Source organism: Myotis lucifugus, unplaced genomic scaffold, assembly GCF_000147115.1.
Source record: "Myotis lucifugus unplaced genomic scaffold, Myoluc2.0 scaffold_361, whole genome shotgun sequence".
In the NCBI taxonomy this organism is placed as follows: Eukaryota; Metazoa; Chordata; class Mammalia; order Chiroptera; family Vespertilionidae; genus Myotis; species Myotis lucifugus.
Window position 1 is genome coordinate 366,311 of NW_005871409.1, and position 24,411 is coordinate 390,721.

The 24,411-nt window shown below is 38.7% G+C and overlaps 1 protein-coding gene across 1 annotated transcript in view; it reads left to right on the forward strand.

The window, feature by feature from the left end:
- The first annotated feature begins 13,554 nt into the window (after positions 1-13,554).
- The window catches only part of LOC102430049 (caspase-1-like), a 36,058-nt gene continuing 25,201 nt past the window's right edge, over positions 13,555-24,411 (forward strand). The window contains exons 1-9 of the mRNA XM_023764915.1: positions 13,555-13,571; positions 14,173-14,442; positions 17,167-17,229; positions 19,235-19,350; positions 20,008-20,181; positions 20,589-20,823; positions 21,232-21,375; positions 23,510-23,619; positions 24,311-24,407. Of these exons, the coding sequence (XP_023620683.1) occupies positions 13,565-13,571; positions 14,173-14,442; positions 17,167-17,229; positions 19,235-19,350; positions 20,008-20,181; positions 20,589-20,823; positions 21,232-21,375; positions 23,510-23,619; positions 24,311-24,407 (1,216 nt within the window). The 5' untranslated portion in view covers positions 13,555-13,564. The remainder of the gene's footprint in view (positions 13,572-14,172; positions 14,443-17,166; positions 17,230-19,234; positions 19,351-20,007; positions 20,182-20,588; positions 20,824-21,231; positions 21,376-23,509; positions 23,620-24,310; positions 24,408-24,411) is intronic.

The following is a 24,411-nucleotide window of genomic DNA, read 5'->3' on the forward strand; positions in this document are numbered from 1 at the left end:
CCGGGGATCCTCAAAAATTGTGTACAATCTATCTTTCTAGAAGATGGAGAATTGGGGGTGAGAGCATTTATCAAATGACTACTTCCCTCCTATGGTTGAAGCTTGCCCCCAGGGCTGGGCCCTTACCCGAGCCTAATTTTCTGGGTGTCCGTGCTCACAGCTGAGCAGCCCTCATTACTTTGGTGAACATCCCCAGGAAGAAAAGCAAAAAGAGCCTGAGGCACAGGTGCTTGATGTGGGACACTGGCCACATACAGGGACTACTCTCAGGTGGGCTAATGGGCTGTGGCATGTGATGAGAATGGTTCTTAAACTCATACAAATTATCATCATACACTGCATTGCTTATTAACTTACATTCTTTATATATTCAATTTCTTTTTTTTTAATCAAGATAATCTTCATGTCACTCCAGTCTCCCTCCACCCTTGAATGGATGTAATCTTCACTCTTTTAAAAACTGCTTGTGGAAATATGCTGGGTTTTTTTTTTCCTTATGAAAATTTTTCTCTTAAGACACTTCTCATATTCTACAAGCACTAAAGATATTTGAAAATTATGTTAAAGTAATAATTAACATTCCTGAATGTCTGTTGTTCAAAAGGTGATACTGATTGTCAAACATTAACTTTAATTCAACAGCTTCTCCAAGGAAGGTAGTTTACAGGTAGGGAAATTGACACGAGTTGGATACCTATCAGGTGAATAATTACACCAGTGTAAAGTGTTGATAGTGTTAAATGGTTGAGTCCAAAGTCTGGTCTTTAATCTCCCCAGCAGAGGCCACAAATGTAAACACATTACAGGTTTGCCAAGAAACATACATAAGTTAATCAGGTTTTGTGGGGACAGGAAAAATAGGAAAGCATATAAATGCACGAATGTAGCATTATGGATTCAGATTCAGATATTTACTGTCGTATGAAAATTCAGGCAAGAGATGATTCTGATCCAATATTTTATTTGAAATCTTACAATTTTTAACTTCTGCTAAAGAATTCCAAAAGAAGTTATAGCTGTGAGTCTCAAAGAAAACACATCTTCGTTCATGAGGGAGTCTGTAGGTCACCAATGTTTTACTTCTTTTAACCCATATATGTGGTCTTGGCCCTACTACTATTACATGATAAACCCATGAGGCTGAGATTTCTCCCCAGTCACTTTGGTAAGTAGTTCATCTCCCTGCAACTAATCTGCAAAATGAAACCAATAATGCCTGTATTCCTTTCCTAGGGCTGCTGTAACAAAATATCACAAACTGGGGGCTGAAAGCAGAAATGTATATTTTTATAGTTCTAGACTCTGAGAGTCTGAAACAAGGTGTGAGCAGGCCATGCTCTCTCTGCCAGCTTCTGGTTGTTGCTGGAAATCCATGAATTCCTTGATTTACTCTTTGAATAACTCCAATCTCTGCTTTCATGATCATATTGCTGTCTTCCTTACGTGTGTTTATGTTTTTATATGTTATTCTTTCTGTCTGTCTCTGTTCTTGAGCCTCTCTTCTTTTATAAGTATATTAGTCATAATGGGTGAAGGGTTCACTCTATTCTAATATAGCCTCATCTTAACTATTTACATTTACAAGGACTTTTTTCCAAATAAGGGAACATTCTAAGTTACTATGGGTTAGGACTTCAACTTATATACAGGTGTGGGCAAAAGTAGGTTTACAGTGGTATGTGTAACACAGTTCTCATTATATTAATGAGTATTATTATAAACGAAATGTCGTTTTTTTCATACAAACAACTATAAACCTACTTTTGCCTGCCTCTGTATTTTATGGAACACAATTTAACTCATAACAATGGCTCACCCCCAGGGCTGTTATAAAGCTGTTATTCTTTGGATTTATCTTCTCTGGGGTGCATTGTATTTCCTCATTCAATGGGCTCATATTTTTCTCAGTTCTGGAAAAATTTCTTGTGTATTGTTCTCTCTTTCATTTTCTCAATTATGACTTTCTGCAATTTTAATCAGATACATATTAGAACTTCTCATTATGTTCTTCATATCTCTAGACCCCTCTTTCAAATTTCCCTTCTCCTCATCTCTGTTTATTGCATTCTAGATAAATTGTTTAAAATATATTTCAGATTACTTATGCTATCACAAACTTTATATGTCTGCCTTTTAACCTAGCCACTATTAATTAAAACTGATATACTTCCATCATTAAATTTCTCTGATTATTCCTTACTATAAAGTAATTGCTTATTATTTTCCTTATTTGAACTCCTTATCCACTGCTATTCTATACTCTTATTTGATTAGTCCAACATTTGCTTATTGTTGGAGACATCAATTTGCAGTTTCTTGTTTCTTCTGTGTATTCTCATAGTGGCTTGCTTTTTAGTACGCCTATAAACTTCATTCCTTCTGCTTCTCCTGGCAGGTGACAGTCCAAATTCAAGATCTCATTAATCTCTCCTCAAAGATTTGGCACCAATGCCATTCTAATACCAGCCTTTCACCTCGCAGAGGTCCCTTAGGCCGGTATTTTTATAATACTGTTGACATAGAAATCTGCTGCACAGAGACTATAGCTCTCCTGGCTGCCAGCTAGTTTGCTGCTCCCCTCCAGCTCACAACCTCTGAAGCTTCTTCTCCAGCCACCCAAACTCCCAGGAGCTTCAATCACTTTTCTTGATCTCAATGCCCTGGCCACCCAGGGACCAGGTTCTGTTCATATAGAACCAGCAGTGCCCCAAAGTGCATGTCTTAATAAATTCACAATGTTCTGGTGCATGGATGGTCTTATACAGCTCCTGGTTATTCCTTACAATAGATTGAGACATTCAGCAGTGATATTCAAATAAAAAACAACTACGATTAGTTTTATGTATTTGTAACCCTGAGCCTCACTCTTGGATATTCTGGTTCAATCATCTGGAGTAAGTCTGAATATTAGTATTTTCAAAAGATTTCACTTGCTGAACCAATGTAGTTTAGATACTTATTCTAGAGACTAGTTATCATTAAGCATTCAATACAAAATAGCTATTTTAGAGGCATATTCACATGAGTTGTCTCCTCAAGAAGCTGCCTATCTCACCAGTTAAATTTCTCACTGAGGCTGACTGCTGTAAATCCTCATAATCTGACCCAATCTGTCTCTCAAAACTCCCTTTCCACTAATTCCAAACAAGCAACCTTTGTCATAAGCATTTAGGAGATCATTCTGGCCTCGGCATTTTGTCTATATTATTCTAGTCATTGATTCCAGCGTTGACATTTTGTTTATATTATTCTACTTATTGGATTGTCTTCATCTCAAAGCTAACAAACAAAACCACTGACTTTAAAGTATAGAAATCCAATTACACTTTGCATTCATGATTATGCTATTGGGAAAGAGACTTATACACTCTAAGCTTCAATTTTTGATCTTTAAAATCGGGCTTAATTTTTCAGTATTGTTGAGTGGGTGGAAGACCTATCTTAGTACCTACAACACAGAAATATCTCAATAAGTTAGTCACCTTCTCTTTCCTCTGTCACCAATCCAAACACCATGCCTCCTGCAGTTAGAGTATGCTGTGCCAGCCTGGGTGCCCTTCCCTGGATGGTCAAGGTTATATTTAATCGACTGACTTCTGATATCTCACAGCACTTTTGCATATGCCCTCACTTATTGTCAGAATTATTTTCAATGCTGATATTTTATCTTCATTAATTATCTTCAGTTCCATAAAAACTAAGTGCATAATCCTATTTTCTGCTTTTATACCTCATATTTCTTAAAGTAGTGCCTGGCTGTGGAGTAGTACATGGAGCCAAGTAGAGCCATGCCTCACTTAACAATGGGATAGTTCTGAGATATGTGTTGTTAGATGATTTTGTCATTGTGTGAACATCATAGAGTGTACTCACACAAACCTACTACACAACTAAGCTACATGGTATAGACTCTTGCTACTGATCTATAAACCTGTACAGCATATTACTGTACTAAATACTGTAGACAATTGCAACATAATGTTAAGTATTTTTGTATCTAAACATAGAATAAGTACAGTAATGGAATAAAATATATTTTAAAATGATATGCTTGTATAAGGCACTTACCATGAATAAAATTTATTGGACTGGAGGTTGCTCTAATGCAGTGGTTCTCAACCTTCTGGCCCTTTCCTCATGTTGTGACCCAACCATAAAATTATTTTCGTTGCTACTTCATACCTGTAATGTTGCTACTGTTATGAATTGTAATGTAAATATCTGATATGCAGGATGGCCTTAGGCGACCCCTGTGAAAGGGTCATTCCACCACCAAAGGGGTCGAGACCCACAGGTTGAGAACCGCTGCTATAATGAGTCACTGAGTGTGTGTTGAGTGGATGTGAAGATCTAGGACATTACACTACTGTGGACTTTATAAACATTGCCTCACAAAAGTGTCAGAAATAGAATTGCTAAACTGTCAGTGCTGTTCTATGACAAAAATGTTGACTGGATTGGTTGATTGGAAATAGCAAGGAGAAAGTGGATAAGGCATAGATCAGCATGATACTGACTGTCAGGATGAAATAAAAGGTGGTCTGAGGATCAATAAGAATAATAGCTCAAGATGAAGAGATAAAAAACATAGGGATTGTCATGCAATGTGGTTTTTTGTTATTGCATCTTAAAGCAGTGGTTAAATTAAGAAACTTTGTGGCATTCACTAAAAAAAGGATGTTTAACATGTAGAGAGTGTAGAACAGTAAGGGCTCAATATTTTAACTTTGGACATTTGTTTTGGGTTCCATTGACCCTATCTTACACAGAGGGCTCTCTCTGGCATGAAATTCATGAGGGGAAAGGGGAATTTACCTATGTTTTACACTATTATAACCTGAAAAACTTTCAAAGTTCAGGGACAGGCGGACTCCACACTATCACAGAAAGCTTTTACTAAAGTGGCAATGGCACTTACTACTTGTTAAGGTAGCTCCTATGGACCTGTGTCTTTGTACATGACCTTAGGTCCTTAACAAAGATTTTACACAATGAACTCTGAGGGCCATCAGACTAAATCTGGGAGGACTGCAGTGCCTCTGAATATTTTGCATTGTTGAGTCTGTGCTGAAACAGGTCAGTGGCTGACTAATTGGGATGTAATCTGTGCACCCACAATTCAGGTGCTATGAGTGAGAAGAAGTCAATTACAAAGCCCCACAGGTATGGCTCCTGTTGGAGAAAAAAAAAACTCCCCCTGAGCTTCTGGTTAAGGTGGCAGCATAGCAAATAGAGTACTGAGAACCTCCCACAACCACATCAAAATTATAACTCAACTAAAGTACAACCACCATTCAGAACCACATGAAATCTAGCTAAACAGAGTCTTATAACTAAGGATATACAGAAGAAGCCATGTTGAAACTGGTAGGAGGGGAGGAGCACAGAACAGGCTGGTCCCAAATCCATGTGTGGCTGTTAAAAATTGGGAAGGATAACTCAGCTGCAGAGGTCCCCGCTGAGGAGCCAGAGGTCTGAGTCCCACACCAGAATCTAGTGCAGGGAAGATGAGTTCCCATAACTTCTGGCTGAGAAAACCAGCAGGGATTGTTGCTAAGTGGCATAAAGGGCTGCTGGAGCCCAGGGCAGTTCCTCTTCAAGGGTCCACACACTGACTGACTTGATCTCTCACACTCAAGGCACTAGAGCAGCAGACTAAAAGGCACTAGGAACATATGGGGAATAACTGAATTGTCTGGCTTCAGGATGAGGGCTGGAGGGACAGCTTTCTCCCAGATGGAAGTGCTGGCAGAGATCACTGAACCTTCACCCGAGAGAGCTGGCAATCAGTCTCCATATCTGAATCTGCATCAGCCTGGCTAACACTGTCTACCCGGCACTGGTAATTTCTTGAGACTCCAGTCCATCCAACTGTGTCCAGTGTCTTTTCCATACAAAGGGCCTGCCTTGGCTCATGCTTTGGACTTCCCTAAAATCTCTCAAACCAGCAGCATCTGGCCTCTGTGTGACCCATACCTCTTGCTAAATGGCCCCAGGCCTGGCACTAATGGCAGCCAGCCTCAGTTCATAGCTTGGCTGCTCCTGGCCATGTCCTTGTCCAACACAAGTAGCAGTCATCTGCTCATGCTGGGTGGCCCCAGGGCAGGGCATCTGATAGACAACTTCAGACCACATCAGATTACAACCTAGCCACCTCCACGAGCAATGCACTCAAAGACAGACTCAGGGGGCACCAAAGCCCCACTGAAATGAAATCTGCTCTATGGGATTGGCCTCTGCACAGCAGCTCCTCCTCTGTAGTCTCAGCCAGTCCTTACAGCCAATCAGCCTGAGGGTCAATCCCTCCCAGTGATGTAACAAAAGCAATCAAGGCTCAACTACAACTGAACAGTGTACACAGCGTACATATGGTGCACCTGGAATGTTCAGTCCAAGTATCAAGGGAGGCTGTGTCACCGGTCCCTACAGAACACCTTCTACATAAGGTCACTCTACCCAGACAGGGATAATCAGAAGCTCTAGCTAATACATAGAAACAAATGCACGAAAACAGCAAAAATGAGGAGAGGAAGGAACAGGACCCATGTGACAGACCAGGAGAAATCTTCAGGAAAAAAAAAACTCACACAAAAAACTTAATAAAATAGAGGCAAGCAAACTATCAGATATAGAGTTCAAAACAATGGATTAAGCATGGCCAGTGTCCCTCAGTGGTCACAGCATCAGCGCACACACCAAAAGGTGGTGGGTTTGATTCCCAGTCAAGGCCAAGTACTGGGTTGCATGTTAAATACCCCTGGTTGGGGTATGTGTCAGAGGCAACCAATTCTGTTGATGTTTCTCGCTGTTTCTCCCCCTTTCTTCCTCCTTCCAGGAAAAATCAATGGAAAAAATGTCCTCAGATGAGGATTAAAAAAATATATACAAAACAACACAAACAAACAATAAACAATGGTTATAAGGATTCTCAAGAACATTATTAAGAATTTTAACAGCATAAAAAAAGAAACATGGAAACCTTAAAAAAGAACCAGTCAGAAATAAAGAATACAATAACTGAAATAAAGAATGCATTATAAGGAATCAACAGTAGAGTAGATGAAGCAGAGGATCAAGTCAATAAGTTTGAATATAAGAAAACAAAAAACAGTCAGATCAGGAAAAAAAAAGAATTCCAAAAAATTAGGGTAGTGTAAGGAGCTCTGGGACAACTTCAAGTGTGCCAACTTTCACATCATGGGATTGTTGGAAGGAGATGAGAGCAAGAATTTGAAAACCTATTTGAAAAAAATGATGACAGAAAACTTCCCTAACCCTGTGAAGGAAACGGACATACAAGTCTAGGAAACACAGAAAGAAGATGAACACAAAGATGCCCACACCAAGGCACATCATAATTAAAATGAAAAAGGTTAAAGGCAAAGGGAGAATCTTAAAAGAAGCAAGAGAAGAGCAGTTAGTTTACTATAAGCTCCCATAAGACTGTGAGCTGATTTCTCAACAGAAACTTTGCAGGCCAGATTGGATTGGCAAGAAATATTCCAAGTGATGTAAAACAAGGATCTACAGCCAAGATTATTCTATCCAGCAAAGCTATCATTTAGAATCATAACAGATAAAAACCTTCCCCGATAAGAAAAGTTGAAGTTCATCATGACCAAACCAATACTACAAGAAATATTAAAGGGTCTTCTTAAAAAAGAATAAAAAATCAGATCAAAATTATAAATAATAAAATGGCAATAAATACATATTTATCAGTTACTTTATTTTTTAAAATATGCTTTTATTCATTTTAGAGAGAGAGGTAGGGTGAGAGAGAAACATCAATGATGAGAGAGAAACAATGATTGGCTGCCTTCTGCATGCCCCCTACTGGGGATTAAGCCTGCAACTCAAGCATATTCCCTGACTGGGAATCAAACCATTGACCTCTTGGTTTATGGGTTGACACTCAACCTTGAGCAACGTTGGCCAGCTATCAACAATTACTTTAGATACAAATGGATTAAATGTTCCAATTATATATACACTGAGTGGCCAGATTATTATGACCACTCCATCAGTACAATGAAGTGAATTAGTTATGCAAATAATAATAATAAAACCTTGAGAGTATTTGCTTAAGAAGTTTTCAATATTCAGTGTTTTTGAAAGTGTCAATGAAGTACTGATGGGGTGGTCATAATAATCTGGCCAGTCATAATAATCTGGCCACTCAGTCATTATATATAGTGACTGAATGGATAACCAAACAAAACCCTTACATATGCTATCTACACAAGACTTACTTTAGATTGAAAGACATACACAAATTGAAAGCAAAGGGATGGAAAAAGATAGTTCATAAAAATGGAAACTAAAAACAAACAAACAAAACAAAACAAAAAACCTGAGGAGACAATGCTTATACCAGACACAATAGACTTTAAAACAATAGCTAAACAAAGAAGGACCCAGCAACTCCACTTCTGTGTACTTACCCGAAGAAACCCAAAACACTAAAAAAAAAAAAACCCAAAAAACTAAAAAAAACATAAACATATACATCCATATGTTGCTGCAGCATTATTTACAGTAGCCAAGATACTGAAGCAACCTAAGTGTCCAGAAACAGATGAATGGGTCAAGTGGAAGTGGTGCATATATACAATGGCATGTAATTCAGCTACACAAAAAAAGAATAAAATCTTTCCATTTGTGACATCATAGATGAACCTAGAGTGTATTATGCTAAGTGAAATAAGTTAGACAAAGAAAGGCAAATGTCAAATATTTTCACATATGTGAAATCTAAAAACAAAATAAGCGAGCAAGCAGAACAGACTCAGATACCTGTTACTTATTGATGGTTGCCAGGTGGGAGGGTGGTTAGAGGGATAAGTAAAAATAGTTAAAGGGATTTAGAAGTACAAGTTGGTATCTACAGAGTAGTCACTGGGATGTAAAGTACAGCAGAGGGAATATAATCAATAGTATTGTAATAACTATATATTGTGTCAATTGGTACTAGATTTATCAGGGTGATCACTTTCCAAATTATGTAAACTTCTAATCATGGGGATATACACCTGAAACCTATAATATTATATCTGAACTATAATTTAAAAAGAAAAATAATTCCTCCTGAACCACATATCATTCTGTTTCTTACAGGAAATTCAGCTCCATTATAATATACCAGAGGCCCAGTGCATGAAATTAGTGCACTGGGGGAGGGTGTGTCCCTCAGCCCAGCCTGCACTCTCTCCAATCTGAGACCCTTTGGGTGATGTGCGACTGCCAGTTTAGGCCCGATCCCACAGGGCCTAAACCGTTTAGGCCCAATCCCACAGAACCTAAACTGTTTAGGCCCGATACCACAGGGCCTAAACCAGCAGTCAGACATCCCTCTCACAATTCGGGACATCCCTCTCACAATCCAGGACTGCTGGCTCCTAACCCCTTGCCTACCACCCTGCCTGATTGCCCCTAACTGCTTCTGCCTGCCAGCCTGATTGCACCCTAACCACTCCCCTGCCGGCCTGATCACCCCTAACTGCCCTCCCCTACTGGCCTGATTGCTCCCAACTGCCCTCCCTGACAGCCTAATGACTCCCTAACAGCCCCCCCCTCGGCCAGCCAGCCTGATCACCCCCTAACTGCTCCCCTCTGCCAGCCTGATTACTCCCCACCGCCTCTGCCTCGGCCCCTGCCACTGCGGCTTTGTCTGAAAGGACATCCAGAAGATGTCTAGTCTAATTGGCATATTACCCTTTTATTAGTATAGATAGGGCCATCTCATATATGGGTCTGTTATTAACCAAAGCATCATTATGTGGCACATGACTATATAAAACAAGGAGGAGAGCACATTTCTCACCCAAATTCTTTAATTTGTGATTTCCAAGTTTCTGAACCAACTTTCTTTTTAATCTGGTCTTCTTATCCATAAAATGGAATCAACATTTATTTAACCAGTTTAACTTGCACAGTTATCATGACAGGCCATGAAATAAAGCATATGAACAATTTATAAGCGCTTTACAAAGTATATTTTGACAATCCAGCTTCTGAAATATGGCTCATGACTAGTATAGACAGAAAGCACTGTGACATGGTCTTTACCCACATTATTCCATCCTAGAAAGTAAGAACAATTATGAATCCCCCTTCCACACACACACACACACACACACACACACAAATCAGAACACGGAAGCACAGAGATGTTAAATAAATTGTCCAAGGTCTGTAAGTAAATTATGTAAATTATCCCAGAGCTATTGGATCTCAAAGTCCATGCTAATAAACTGTACAAAAGAGGTTTTAGCAGTCCGTCACTTTAATCACTTAACCACTTCACCCCCCAAAAGAGGTTTTAGACAAAGGAAAAATAAAATAACATGTGATGGTTAGTTTTCTAAGATGTAGGAATCACAATGTCCTAATAGCCCTAAAATAATAAAAATGAATAAGAGATAATACACTGAGAATGTAAGTGGCTTTCTAAGGGTTGAAAATGGCACAACCAGAACACAAGCACAGGGGTCTTCTGCTTTCTGTGTAAGAGCTTTTCATTCCACCTACTGTTATTCAAGGCAATATTGCTGGACAGGCTGTCACAGGCAAGTCTGACATGAGGATTTTTAATTCAGTATGCTTCCTTTAAAACATGACTTATAATTGGACTGTTCCATTAATTTATTTTATGATGATTTTATCTATGTAACAGTCAATCTAACACTATTTCTACATACATAGCTGAGTTGACATATTTATCATTTCTAAAATTTATTTCCATTCTGTCCATCCAACTATAGGTAATTCCATTTTAGTCACTAAGTTTCAACTGAATTGTTGAGAATAGTGTATATTCCTAAAACAAGACAGAAAATCCTTTCTAATCCAGTGTATCACTACAACCATTGATTTCAGTTTTTGCAAGTAAATATTATGTGGTATAATTTACATAACATAAAATGTACTCCTTTAATGATTTAATCTGATTATTCTTTATAAATGTCTGATGTAGAATAACACTATCAAGATGCAGAACAATTCCATCACCCCAAAATGTTCCTTCATGCCCTTTGCACTCATTTTTCTCTCCACCTCATCTTCAGGAAAACAGTGGCCTGCTTTCTATGTAAATACATTAGTTTTTCCTATTCTAGAACTGCATATAATTGGAATCATAGGATATGTATTCTATTGTATATGGCTATTTCACTCATAATAAAAGCATAATGTTTTCATCAAGGTTGTTACGTGTATCACTAATTTGCTCCTTTTTTATTGCTGAGTAGTATCCCAGTGTGTGTATTTAGCACAATTTGATCACTCATGCATGAACCTAAAATAGATATTTAGAATGTTTCCATTTTTTTAGCATCTTCATTTTTGAGGACACAGTGGGCCCTTGCTATGTAATGACTCTCTACTTAGCTTCCCAGGATCAAAACTTATGGTTCTACATCCCAGGCATACTGCCTGGCCATCCTTTCTGTGGCTGAAATGCTACCTCAGCATGTTTCAACTCATCGGTGTATGGCCCTGGCTTATAGGGAAGCACTCATGTGAAATCCTTAAGGCATTTCAGAAATAGATGAATAAATATAAATGTATACGGGAAGAGATATACATGCAATTTCTGTTTTCTTCCCTATAACAAGCTTCCCTGTGCCAAGGGTGACAAGATTGTGCTGCATACTGGATTGGGTAAGAAGCAAAGTAAAAATAAAAACACACTGAGAAAAGTCTTAGATTAAAATCTATACAGTGGATTTTATTCTAATGAAAAAATAAATTTAACAAGTAGCCTACATCACACCAAGGAACTGGTGGTCCATGTGTTAAAATGTAAGTTTGCTTTTAATAGTAAAATAGTAGTATTACAGCTAATAATATTTAATTTAGATATTTCCTGCATGTACGCATGCTCACACACACACTGCATGTTTTACTAACTCTGTGTTAATATTCTCTTAAGAAACCAAGGTAATATTCCCATCAGTATTTTTAGTAAATAAATTGATAACTTTGAAAGACTAATAAACATTTTGTTATTAGTCTATCTTCCATCAATCATATCTATGAAATAAATTGGTTATGTTGAGTTTATTTTGGGATGAGCAATTAAACACGTGCTTACAAAGAGCAGTGACTCTTTAGGCCTTCCTGTGCTCCTGTCTTCAGTTTTAACATCCTCCATATTTCATCTATGGCTTTCTTAATTAATTTCTCCTTAGCACTTACCACACTCTCACACTATCCCAGTCACATATTGGTTTCACCTTTCTCTTCTCACCTTGAATGTGAAGCCATGAGGCAAGGGACCACTGAACGCCTGGAGCCTAGAGCAGTGTCTAACATGGAGTAGGTCACCCAGATATATATGCTAAGTGACTGAATGAATGAATGAGATGGAGGAGGATTCTCACAAGAGAGAAATTTAACTAGATAACCTGCAAATAACTAACCTTGGCTATTTAATTTAGAAATATTTAAATTAAAACAATATTAATAACAAATAATAACATTGTGTGCTCACGATGTGCTATGCAATTTCCATATTTTCATTCACATAATGTTCAAAGGTGTGTAGCTATGTACTATTAATTAACTTATTTTACCAATAGAGGAACCAAAAGCATAGGAAAGTTTAATATCTTGTTGAAGAAAGGGAGGTTAAAATGCTATCAGACATTCTGAGTCCAGAGTCTGAGCCATTAGTCTCTACAGTATCCCACTAAAAAGAATAACCCGAAAAGAAAGTGTTAGATAAGAAAATATTTGATCTGGTGAAAAATGTTTTCACTCCTAATAGCAGAGCTGCTTCTCAGAAACACATAGTTCCTAGGACATAGCAGATCTGCAGGACAGGGACACGGATCACAATGGTTCAACTTCTCCAAATTCTATAGATTGAATGTACGTGTCCCTCCAATACTCAGATGTTGAAAACCGAAGGCCCACGGTGACAGTATTAGGAGTTGAGGACTTTAGCAGTTGAACTGATCATGTGGGCAAAAGCCTCATGAATGGGATTCACACAATTGAAACAGAGATTCCAAAGCGCTAGCTCACCCTTTCTGCCAGGTGAGGTCATGATGAGAAGTCAGCAGTTTGCAACCCTGAAAAGGGCCCTCACCACAAGCCAATCATGCTGGCACCTGGTTTTGGGCTTCCAGATACAGAACTGGGAGAAATAAAGTCCTCTTGTTGATAAGCCACCCAGTCTGTGGCATTTTGTTACAGTAGCGTGAATGGACTAAGACACCAAAGGATGAGTTGCTTTCCTGATCACACTCCCTAATGACTGAGAGATTCATTAGTGTGTGAGTTGAAGTGAATGCAAAATTTCTCTTCACTTTCTTATCCTCTGGGCTGCACTCCCTTCCTACCCCAGCCTCATCCAGTGCTGGTGAAGGAAATTTTCCAAGGATGTACACCAGGAGGCACTCTGAAGGTAAGCAATAAGATTATTACTTTGGAGAAAAATAAAGACATGCATATGAATGAGCAATTGGTATTTCCTAATAAGTGTACACGCCCTGCTGAAAAGGAAGGTGGAACATGCTTTCAGTTTCAAATTGCACTCCAAGGCTAGGAGAGAAAAGCCATGGCCGGTGAGTTTTGGGGTTTTTTTGTTCTGTTTTGTTTGTTTGTTTGTTTGTTTTTACTTTCTAAAAGGGAAAAATTTTTGAAAGTGTCTGGCTTTTGGTGAAGCCATAATTAGGTTTTGTGAATGTTTAGGTGAACAGAACTGAGGGAGAGGGAAGAAAGAGGAAAGAGGAGAAAAGGAAGTAGAGAAGGGGCCCCTAAGACTCTCAGCTTTCAGAAAGGCAGGGTGAGGGCCGGAAAGGAACTGGGCTTTACTGGTATTACCCTGTCATTTTGCAATCTTAACTGAATTATCTGCCAAAGGGTGCAGGATCCCCATGAGATGGGTACCAGCAGCTGCTGTCCCCAGGGAAATAGGCTATCATTGTTTCCTTCTTTTATTATGCAGAGTTGAATAAACAGGAGGCACTGATAGTAAATCTCTGACTTCAGGCTCTCAGTGAGCACACTGGGTAGCACTGAGGGAAGAGTGAGGTATGTGGGTAGCTCAGGATGACTGAACTGCATGGGGAGGGACATTTTATTGATTAAATCTAAAGGAGGCAGTTGCTGACTTGAGAGGAAAATGAGGCTGTTTAGTGACTTGAGGAATCCTTGTGCTTCAAGCAGACAAAGTCCTGAAGGAGAAGAGGATGGTTTTTGTCCAATCAGTGACCTCGGGCACCATAAATGGCTTGTTGGATGACCTATTAGAGAAAAGAGTGCTGAACCAGGAGGAGATGGAGAAAGTAAGACGTGAAAATGCCACAGATATGGATAAGGCCCGAGCTTTGATTGACTCAGTCACTCGGAAAGGGGACAAGGCAAGCAAAGTATGTATCGATCACATCTGTGAAATCGACTCCCACCTTGCAGAGAAGATGGGGCTGCCCTCAGGTAAGGTCTACAGCTTGGACCAAAGTCCACTCAGGCCCCATGTCTTTGCACCCACATAAGATTTCTTCATTGTTCATGATAGTTTGCCGACAACTTCTTTACATCTGGCTTCAGGGCCCAATTTCTAAGTCAGTGGCACTATTGAATATCCCCAGTCTCGTTACTCTTTATTCTTATTCCTTTAGCCTCAGAATCTTTCTAAGAATTAAAACTCACTTCCCATCCTGAGTATATGGTAGCTCAGTTGTTGAAGTTTATGAGAACAGTCTGATAAACTTCATACCACACTCTCTAGTCCTCCTGGCAATGCACTTTACTTATTTAGTTAGTTAGTTAGTTAGTCAGCTAGTTACTTAAGTCTAAGAATCCCTAGTAACTTATATAGTTATCGGACATGAAGATTTAAAGTCTGTCATTGAATAGTTTTAAAATTTCTCTCCAAAAGTTTGCTCTCCAGGAGGAATAAAATATTTCAATGATGGTGAAGCACTCAGAGAAAAAACTCAATCCTGACAGAAAAGCTAGGATTTTAAATGTGGACTCTTTCATTTAATTGCCCTCTTGCATTTTCTTTGAGTGATGTTGTCCACTAGCACGGAACTAGGCTGTAGACCATTGTGTAAGGCCCGACCTCTACCTCACATGCTCCTGAGGCCCTGATACAAGACAGACAGGCATCTGACGTGCCCCTTCTATCTATAGTGCCTACGGCCCCCACACAGCCGAGATGGGAGCTCTGATGGACTCTCAACCCCTGGTCTCTTTTATGCTTCCCAAATGCAATCAGAGGGAAAAGTTGTTCTTTGAAAGCAAGATGTCTTTTTCTCCGGGACTAGGGGAAGCCTATGCCTGGCTTACTGACATAGCAAAGCTCATCTCTCAGTAACTTCCGGTTTCTCTTTTAATACCCTTTTTTTCCATTTAACACTCCCTCAAATTAAAGACAATCAATACTAACAATAAGGGTTCAGAATAATTGTATAGTAGCCAACCTTTCTTCTTCTTTGCCCCAGTTTCTTCTTCCTTTCAGTTCATAATCCTTGAGTCCTAGAGGCACTTGGACAAACCACTCTAATAAAGCCAACACCTGGAGTCACGTGGCTGCTTGCCAGCTGATGCCTCCTCAGTCAGGCTGTCATGCCTTTGTCTCTCTCTCATCTACTTGGCAATTGTTTTCTGGGCCACAGAATATGGTAATTCAATGACATATTTGAATGACTCTAATGGGAGAGATCTTTCTAAAAAAATAGTTCTTGACATGTACACTCCTGCCACCACAAGTTTTCCTCCAGAAAACGTTCTTGAACTTATTGACGGTTAAGTTAGTCCAGCAGTCTGGATGGGAAGGATGGGACGAGCTGCAGTCTGTCGCCTTGGGCTCAGCATTTTGAGGGACAGCCTATGGCTCTCCCTCATGCAGAGCAGGGAAGTGGACCATATTCTGTCTATGGAAATTTTGTCTTCAATTGTAACTATGGGATGAAAACTCAGTGTATTTCACATGTGTAAGCACATGCCAATTCTTAGAATTTCTGGATTAAACTTCCAAGGTGTGTATTGTTATACTAGAGGCCCAGTGCACAGATTTTGGCACTGGTGGGGTCCCTTTGCGGGGATCAGACCAAAACTGGCTCTCTGCCATCTCCCAAGGAGTCCTGGATTGCAAGAGGGCTCAAGCCAGGCTGAGAGACCCCACCAGTGCCAAAATCTGTGCAGTGGGCCTCTAGTATGCATATAAGATCTTTGGTTAATCTCTTCCCGCCCTCCCCCTTTCCCCTTTGCCTCTGAGATTCATCAGTCTGTTCCATGTTTTCATGCCTGTGGTTTCCGCTCCTGAATTTAGCATCATAGCTACCAGTTAAACAGCTGGTAGGCTAGTCACTTAAGCTTTTATATATGTATAGATTGAGATCCTTATAAAAACTTTAAGAACCTTAAATGTAATTCCTGTCCTTGAAATTCACAAGCATAATGAATCATGACCTCAGAGGATGCATTAATAGGCTTGAGTTGTTTTATGCAACCAAATAGTGGAACAGGCTTTTCAGTGTTTGTTTGCTTTTTCCTCAGAGCATGCCACTGAGTAGGGCAAGTGCAGATTACAGAGACTGTGGCCAGGGCCCCTGTCACGTGCATAAATCCGTAGTGCCCTTTGTGGGCTGGCAGAGTGCTTCAGTTAACCAGAGCCCAGATTTGTGTTTATATCCTAGCTCTACCACTTTCCTGATCTATGGCACTTAGAAAATTAACTTAACACAGATTGATGGTGGAGAAGTGAGTCACCTTGTCATCATTTTCTGTTGCAACAAATCTTGGCAGTGTAATTGTCCAAGTCTTTTCTTGGTTTTCTCTAAAATCCAAGTCAGCTCTGAGTTACACAGCTTCGCTTTGCATATACCTGTTATGCAGTAGTGGTCACCTCAGGAGCCACCTTGAAACACGCATATTACTAGTAAGAACACTCTTGCTTCTATAGCTGATGGAATCTCAATGCCACTTTCATCATAGAAAGCAGAAATCAAGGGATTCATTTGCAGGCACTCTTCTGTTCTGCCTCAAATGTTAATGTCCAGGAATAAATGTGGAGAGGCTTTTGTTTCTCAGTGATGAGTGTGGTTCCAGGTAAACAGCTATTTGAACATATCAAAGCTTGTGGACCTTGTTTTCAATAGGGAGTTTCCAACAGATATAAGTGACTAATTTATGGCCCTTATCTTTCCTCAGGTGCACAATCAAGAACTGATCATAATACACAATACTCCCAAGCAGAGATTCTTCCCTTCCCAGGTAATGGCATGTTCAAAGCAAGAACATTTTTGAACCCCATCTTCCTTGACATTAACTACAGATTCTTGGGATAAACACGGGGTGAGGAGGCAATGGGTAATTCTCCTGGATTGATCCTATGCCTTTTGCTCTTTTCAATCTATTCTGCTTTAGCAGAGGTCATTCCTACAGTTTCGCTACCATGTTTATACCAATTCTGAATATGTGTCTCAAATTCTGACTACCCACTTGAACGCCCCTTTTTCTCTACATATCCAGAGCTAAACTTGCCATCTGCCTTCCTTCACACCTTGGTTCTCCTCCAGTTTTCTCTCTCTTTGTTATGGTGCCACCATTACCAAGTTATTCAAACTAGAAACCTGCAATTCAATTTTTAGCTCTTTCTTCTTCCTCAGCTCTATCATTCAGTGTCTGAGATTTATTGATTCCTCTCTCAAATCCAGATCTGTGTAGCCACTCTCTTTGTATTACTATAGTTCATAGCTCCTATTCCCACAGTTTCCTAAGATTCTCCTGCCATAATCTCACTATATTTTTCTTGTATTTTAAAAAATAAATTCATCATTGTCCCCCACTGAGCTTTAAGCATTATGAGTCCAGCCTCTTATTTACTAAATAATCAGCGTTTTATTTGTCCTGGGACAGTATTTTACCCACAGTTCTTGAAGTATTTCAGCTAAAAGTGATTATTTTCTCTAAATTTTGGAAGATATTTAGAGGCCACAGATGCAAATATTTCACCAAATTATAAATTATTCTAGTAAATCTATTAGGGGTGTTTATCCCATGAATTTTTTCTTAGATATTTCATGGGATGGAGACACTCACTATATAACCAAATGCTCATTCCTTTACTAGGAAAAATTAGCTCTAATGTAATTCAAATATTTGCCATTGTTCCTCAGATTCCTGTATGAAGAAATAGAATATTTCTTCCACCTAATAATGATTTCTATAGTTTTCTTCAATAAACTAATTCCAATTATCTTTTACTTTACCCACAGTAAACACATTTCAGCCTGCCTTGCTTTGCCTAATTAAATGTATGATAATGTCTTCAAAATTTCCTTCAAAATTGCATATAACTTTCTTGTTTGAATGTTTAGTTTTTGACAGATCTTCCAAATATTGAGAAAATATATTTATTTTGAAAAAGACATTATGTTACTTCTTTAGCAATTACATCACACCATTGGATAGTGTTGAATTTGTAATAAAATAAACCTAAAGGCATCATTCACATAAATTACTCTTAAAACTCTTCCTCATATATTGGTGTAATCAATGTTTAGTGCTATAAATCCATCTAGTATGCATCTTGATTTTAGCAATTATCATTCTATTTCATAGTCATTCTAGTTAATATATTCAGTATTCCTCCTCCTTCTCCCATACATACACACATTAGAGAGATCCTGGAGAACAGAACAAAAGCCCTTCCTCCCTCCCTCCCTCCCTCCCTCCCTCCCTCCCTCCCTCCCTTCCTCCCTTCCTCCCTCCCTTCCTTCCTTCCATCCATCCTTCCTTCCTCCTTCCTTCCTTTCCATCTCTAATGCATCTTAAGTAAATAAAAAATAAACATATATATTTTAAAAACATTAAAATAGAGTGATTAAGCTCTATATCAATTATATTTTATTATCAATATTAAATCATTTGAAATAAATTTATGTCCTAAATATTTTTTCTAACGTATTGATTGTTTTTTGAGAGTTATATCATGCATGGTCTTGAATAAATTCCCTTTTTATTCTTCTAATCTAAAATGTTTATAAAAATGCCGATCCTCAGAGATAAAGGCTGATTCTTGTATCGCACCAATAGAAACCTCCTCTGGTGTGGAATGTGTTCCCACAGCAGTGACTCCCTCAGCAGAGTTGGCCAGGGTTTTTCTTTTAAGGATTCACTTCCTCCTCTGTGGCTTCATATGCAGCTCAGGCTGTGAGGAGCACCTGGCAGGACACTCAGGGATGCCATTGTTCATAATGTTTCTTGTCTGTTGCAGCTCCCCAGGCAGTGCAAGACAACCCAGCTAAGCTTGCATTCCCAGGACCAGGAGGGAGCCTCAAGCTTTGTCCCCCAGACATAGCACAAAAGATATGGAATGAAAAGTCAGCAGAGGTGCTGTGCTCAGAAAACAGGATCCGGGTGAAAGAAAAACTGGAAACTCTTTGAAAGGGCAGTGGAGCTTTCTTAGAGCCAATTTCCTAGAGAAGTTCTAGAAAGTCATCCTGCTGCTTCCCTTACATAAAGGGTTCCTATCTCCTAGAATCCCAGGTTTGGGTATTGAGTTCTAAGTTTGATACAGCTCCCTGAATAAATACTTATAAGAACAACAAAGACATCCATTGGATGCTTACTATGAATCAGATACTGTTCTAAGCAAGTTGCAGAGTTGAGAAAACATATTTGAATTAACACCTTGAACCCTAAAAATAGCCCATGTTATAGATCAGGAAATTGTGCATTGGATGATGAAATATTTCGGCAAAAACAGTAAGTTGAGGAGTCGGTTTTAAAATTCTGTCATTCTTGCATCAAAGCCTGTTCTTCTCTCAAATCCTAACTCAAAAAAAAAAATCCTAACCAGTTGTCATCTGGGCATTTGTAGACTCTATTTCAACTCCTATAGTAAGATTCATTTGCCTTTCCTGTAACTATGGTTCATGAAATTTGGTTTCTCGATAGAACTAGAGTGGGAGAAACAGTCTTATATCTTCATGATGAATATTTAATTAAAGGAAACAGGACCATTTATGCAATTTGCATTTCCGACAGATTTACCCAATCATGGGAAAGTTTACTCGGACACGTCTTGCCCTCATTATCTGCAACACAGAGTTTGACAAGCTTTCCAGGAGAGCTGGAGCTGATGCTGATATCAGAGGTATGAAGATGCTGCTAGAAGATCTGGGATACACCGTGGATGTGAAAGAAGATCTCACTGCTTCGGTAAGGTCTTCCAGAATGTAGGGACAATGATCACACCCTTCATTTTACTAAATAGCTTTTGGTTGTAGCACCAGAAACTTAATTTCTTGATAATATAAAAGTTAAATTTGCCCTTGGAGGGTGCTTCTCACCCCTCCTAACAAAGAGTCTTTTAGCAAAAGTCTAGTGAAATTTTTATTTGGAAATTGTTCTGTAAATAATAATACCCTTTCCTCTCTACTAGAAATTCCCAAATGGCATCCTATAACTCTATGTCATCTTTCTTTAAATTAAAACTTAAATTATCTTTTATACCCCATTGATTTTTATATTAGCCAGGAATTCCTTAAGTGCCTTTTTATTGAATTCCCCAGGTGCTCTGATAATGGATCTCCTAGTCCAAAATTAATGGCATGGTCTCTTTCCAGGACATGAAGGCAGAGCTGAGTGCCTTCGCTGCCCGCAAGGAGCACAAGACCTCTGACAGCACGTTCGTGGTGTTCATGTCTCATGGTATTCGAGAAGGCATTTGTGGGAAGAAACACTCTAAGGAAGTCTCCGATGTATTAGACATCGACACCATCTTTCAAAGTTTGAACACTTATAACTGTCCAAGTTTGAAGGACAAACCCAAAGTGATCATTATCCAGGCCTGCCGTGGTGGTGAGTGCTGATGTCTGTTAGAACACAAGATATGCAAGTGTTGACCTCATCATTTCCGTCCATGTTTTGTGCCTGCTACTTATTGTCAAAGAATACCTACTGTCACCAAACAAAATTGTAGCTTCTGTGAGTTATATGAATGGTTAGTAGATATTTATTCTATTTTCAACTAAAAAGATACCACTTTTAGTCTCAAGACTTTGATGTTTTAGTGTCATTAGAATTCATTTAGGGTTCATAGAAATAAAGGTTGTTAAGAAGATAGTTCCTGGGATGTATGTGTGTACACGTACATGAATGAAAGACAGCCACAAATAAATTAGTAAATATAGTTGGACAGAGGCTTAAGAGAGAAAATTAATCTTCTGGCTGTTGGTAGTAACAAGATGTCAAATCTTGTCTTTCTAGAGAACGAAGGGGTGGTGTGGTTAAAAGATTCAGCAAAAGGTTCTGAAAACGACTTCTCATTGGCTCCAGAAGATTTTGAGTATGATGCCATTAAGAAAGCCCATATAGAGAAGGATTTTATTGCTTTCTGTTCTTCAACACCAGGTAATGAGTGTCTGTATAGAACACCTTTGTGGGCATTGCCAATACAGAAATGCACACACACACACACACACATACACACACACACACACTCTGTAGAGAATGGATATCTGTTGAGCTTTCTATGACATTTCTGAAGAACAACGAAAGCAGTCCTCCTAGTTTAAAACTCCAATTATCCTTACCCACAGAGATCACATATATTTTCACTAAATTAGTAATTAGTAAACTCCCATGGTGCAACCATAGTTCCCTGGAACTGCTTGGGATCAGTTGAGAAATATCTACACTGAAGTAAATTAGAAGATGACTCCACTTAGGGAAGGTTTACAAAGTTGGGCTCAATCAGCAGTTCAATTTGCCTAGACATCAGCATGTATTTACAGAAAAGTAGTATTTATAGGGGCAGAGAGAGAGATTAAAAAAATCAGAAGAGGCATATTGAACCTCCAAGTTAAATTGTTTTCAACTAGAAGTATAGAGTGGATGAAAAAGGAAAAAACCCATAATGATTTCTAAATCTAGGCTATGGATTAAGAATACTGCCAATTATGATCTGACCCTGCCATTTACTATTTTGTAAAATTGTCCTAGTTATTTAGCCTCTCTGGGCTTTATTTGAATTCCTCACTGAATATATATATTATGTTTTGAAATTTCTTGAAATTCACATTTTGTGTGTGTGTGTGTGTGTGTGTGTGTGTGTGTGTGTGTTGACCATGTCTTAATGTAGAAATCCATCATTTTTTCCCCAAAAATCAAAACAGTGATGCTGGGCAAAAAGTCCCACACATTTATAGCTTGAGTGTATTTAGCAGATTTTAGTATTAAACATAAATTTTCTTTAAAACCCTTTATTCCAGCCTTCCAAAAAGATTTACCTCTGGCTATATAGTCTTTTGTAGACCTCCTGGCTTCTCAAAATCTGTCTTGCTGAGTTATTTCTCCCTTTCTTTTACTTTCCTCACCCCTCCATTGCAGATGACACTTACAAACATCAATTCTGTTATCTTCAGTTAGTTATCTTCCACTAGTAAATTTAGCTTCACTTTCTCTGGTGTTAATTGCAAGCACATTGTGGTGCTCTCCTGAACACACGGGGCCATTTACTCCCTTAATTTCACAAAGAACGTGTGGACATTTCTGCCTCCATCCTCTCTCCCAACCCCTTCTTTTAATAGGAACCAGCTTCATAAAACACCTGTGGCTTTAAATAGAATTTTAACCTATTGTTATTACATGTTTTATTACCAATACTATTGGCTAAAAGGTTTCGTTAAAGCTTGTGTCCATGGTTATATACAGAGCTATACCACTTTTCTCTTATACATTTATTTTTAAAATTTTAAAATGGCTCAGTGATTTCTATGTGTCTACTATTTATATAATTAATATTATTCTTCAGTATTTCTTTTTCATAAGGCTGTTTTGTCCTCCAGTAGAATATGATCTTTCTCTCTTACCCCTTTTTTAGGTTTGTACTTCTTTTATATTGGTAGCATTCTCATATTCAGTTAACATTTTCTTTGCACAAATACCTTATGATCAATAGTATTTAATTTTAATTAAATTATTTACAAGGTCAATATTTGAAATGTTATTAATATAATTACCCTGTATGGACTGGGTATAACACATCCTATATTCTCCTAGACACTTATAATACATTATATCTAATCTTTTAATATATTTTTGTGGCAGAAAATTTTACCCTCCCTACCCTTTATAGTCAAGGCCATTGCATTTCAGAGTGTATACATAACTTAAATTAGAGTCAGTAAACAAATACTCTTGGGATCCACACTCAGGTATTTCTTCCCTAAGGCCCAATCACTTCCCTCTACCTCATTCTGCCCTCCCCTCCATATCTACTAGATTTATAGATCCTGAACCCTAAGATGATACCAACCTAACATCTGCCCAATCTATGGCATCCTTCATATGGCATTAACAAATGTCAAGTATCAGTAAAAATGTACTCATTACACATTGGATATATCACTAAATGATGGCAAACAGTGTATAGAAAACAGCATGAACTCAACAAGCTTCCTCAGCTGGAGGGGAAATCCTAGCATTCCATCTTTTTGGCCAGACAAGAAGTTTGCATGAGATTTGGAATGTGCTTTATTCACAGATAATGTTTCCTGGAGACATCCCAAACATGGCTCTCTTTTTATTATGAAACTTATCAAAAATTTGCGAGAATATGCCTGGTCCTGCGACATGGAGGAAATTTTCCGAAAGGTAAGGCTCTAGAACAGTGGTTCTCAACCTTCCTGATGCCACGACCCTTTAATACAGTTCCTCATGTTGTGGTGACCCCAATTTCATTGTTACAAATTGAACATAAAGCATAGTGATTAATCACAAAAACAATATGTAATTTTATATGTGTTTTCCGATGGGCTTAGGCGATCCCTGTGAAAGGGCCATTCGATCCCCAAAGGGGTCGCGACCCACAGGTTGAGAACCGCTGCTCTAGATGTTTCTCATACTCTATTTCCCTGATACTTGACTATCCCAGATGGAAACCTAGGGAGCAACTCTGGACAGGCTTATCTTTCAGAAATGCCCTTCTTTCCAAATGAGCTTTGAGTTTCTCTACTGAGTCAGCAACCCTGAAAGGCAGGTCCCATCTGCTATGATCTAGAAACCAACACCCAGAAAATAATAATTTATTTTAACTCCCCTCGGACCCTAAGGAGACAAACAAGTGGACTCCGATTTCCCAGTATCCATAGCAATTAGATCCAGCAACAGATTAAAACAGCCTGGTCATCCCATGCTTGGATATGTATATTACTAGGATTCTTACAGATGCACAACCTTTTTGCTTTTATGACTTATTTTTGCTATACTTTCTGTAATTTTTCCAGCTTAAGTGAAGGTTCCTCTGTTCAAGAAAACAAAAATACAGATTCTCTTTTCAATTTAGGTTCGGTTTTCATTTGAGTCACCTGATGGTAAGGCACAGATGCCCACCACCGAAAGAGTGACTTTGACAAGATGTTTCTACCTCTTCCCAGGACATTAATA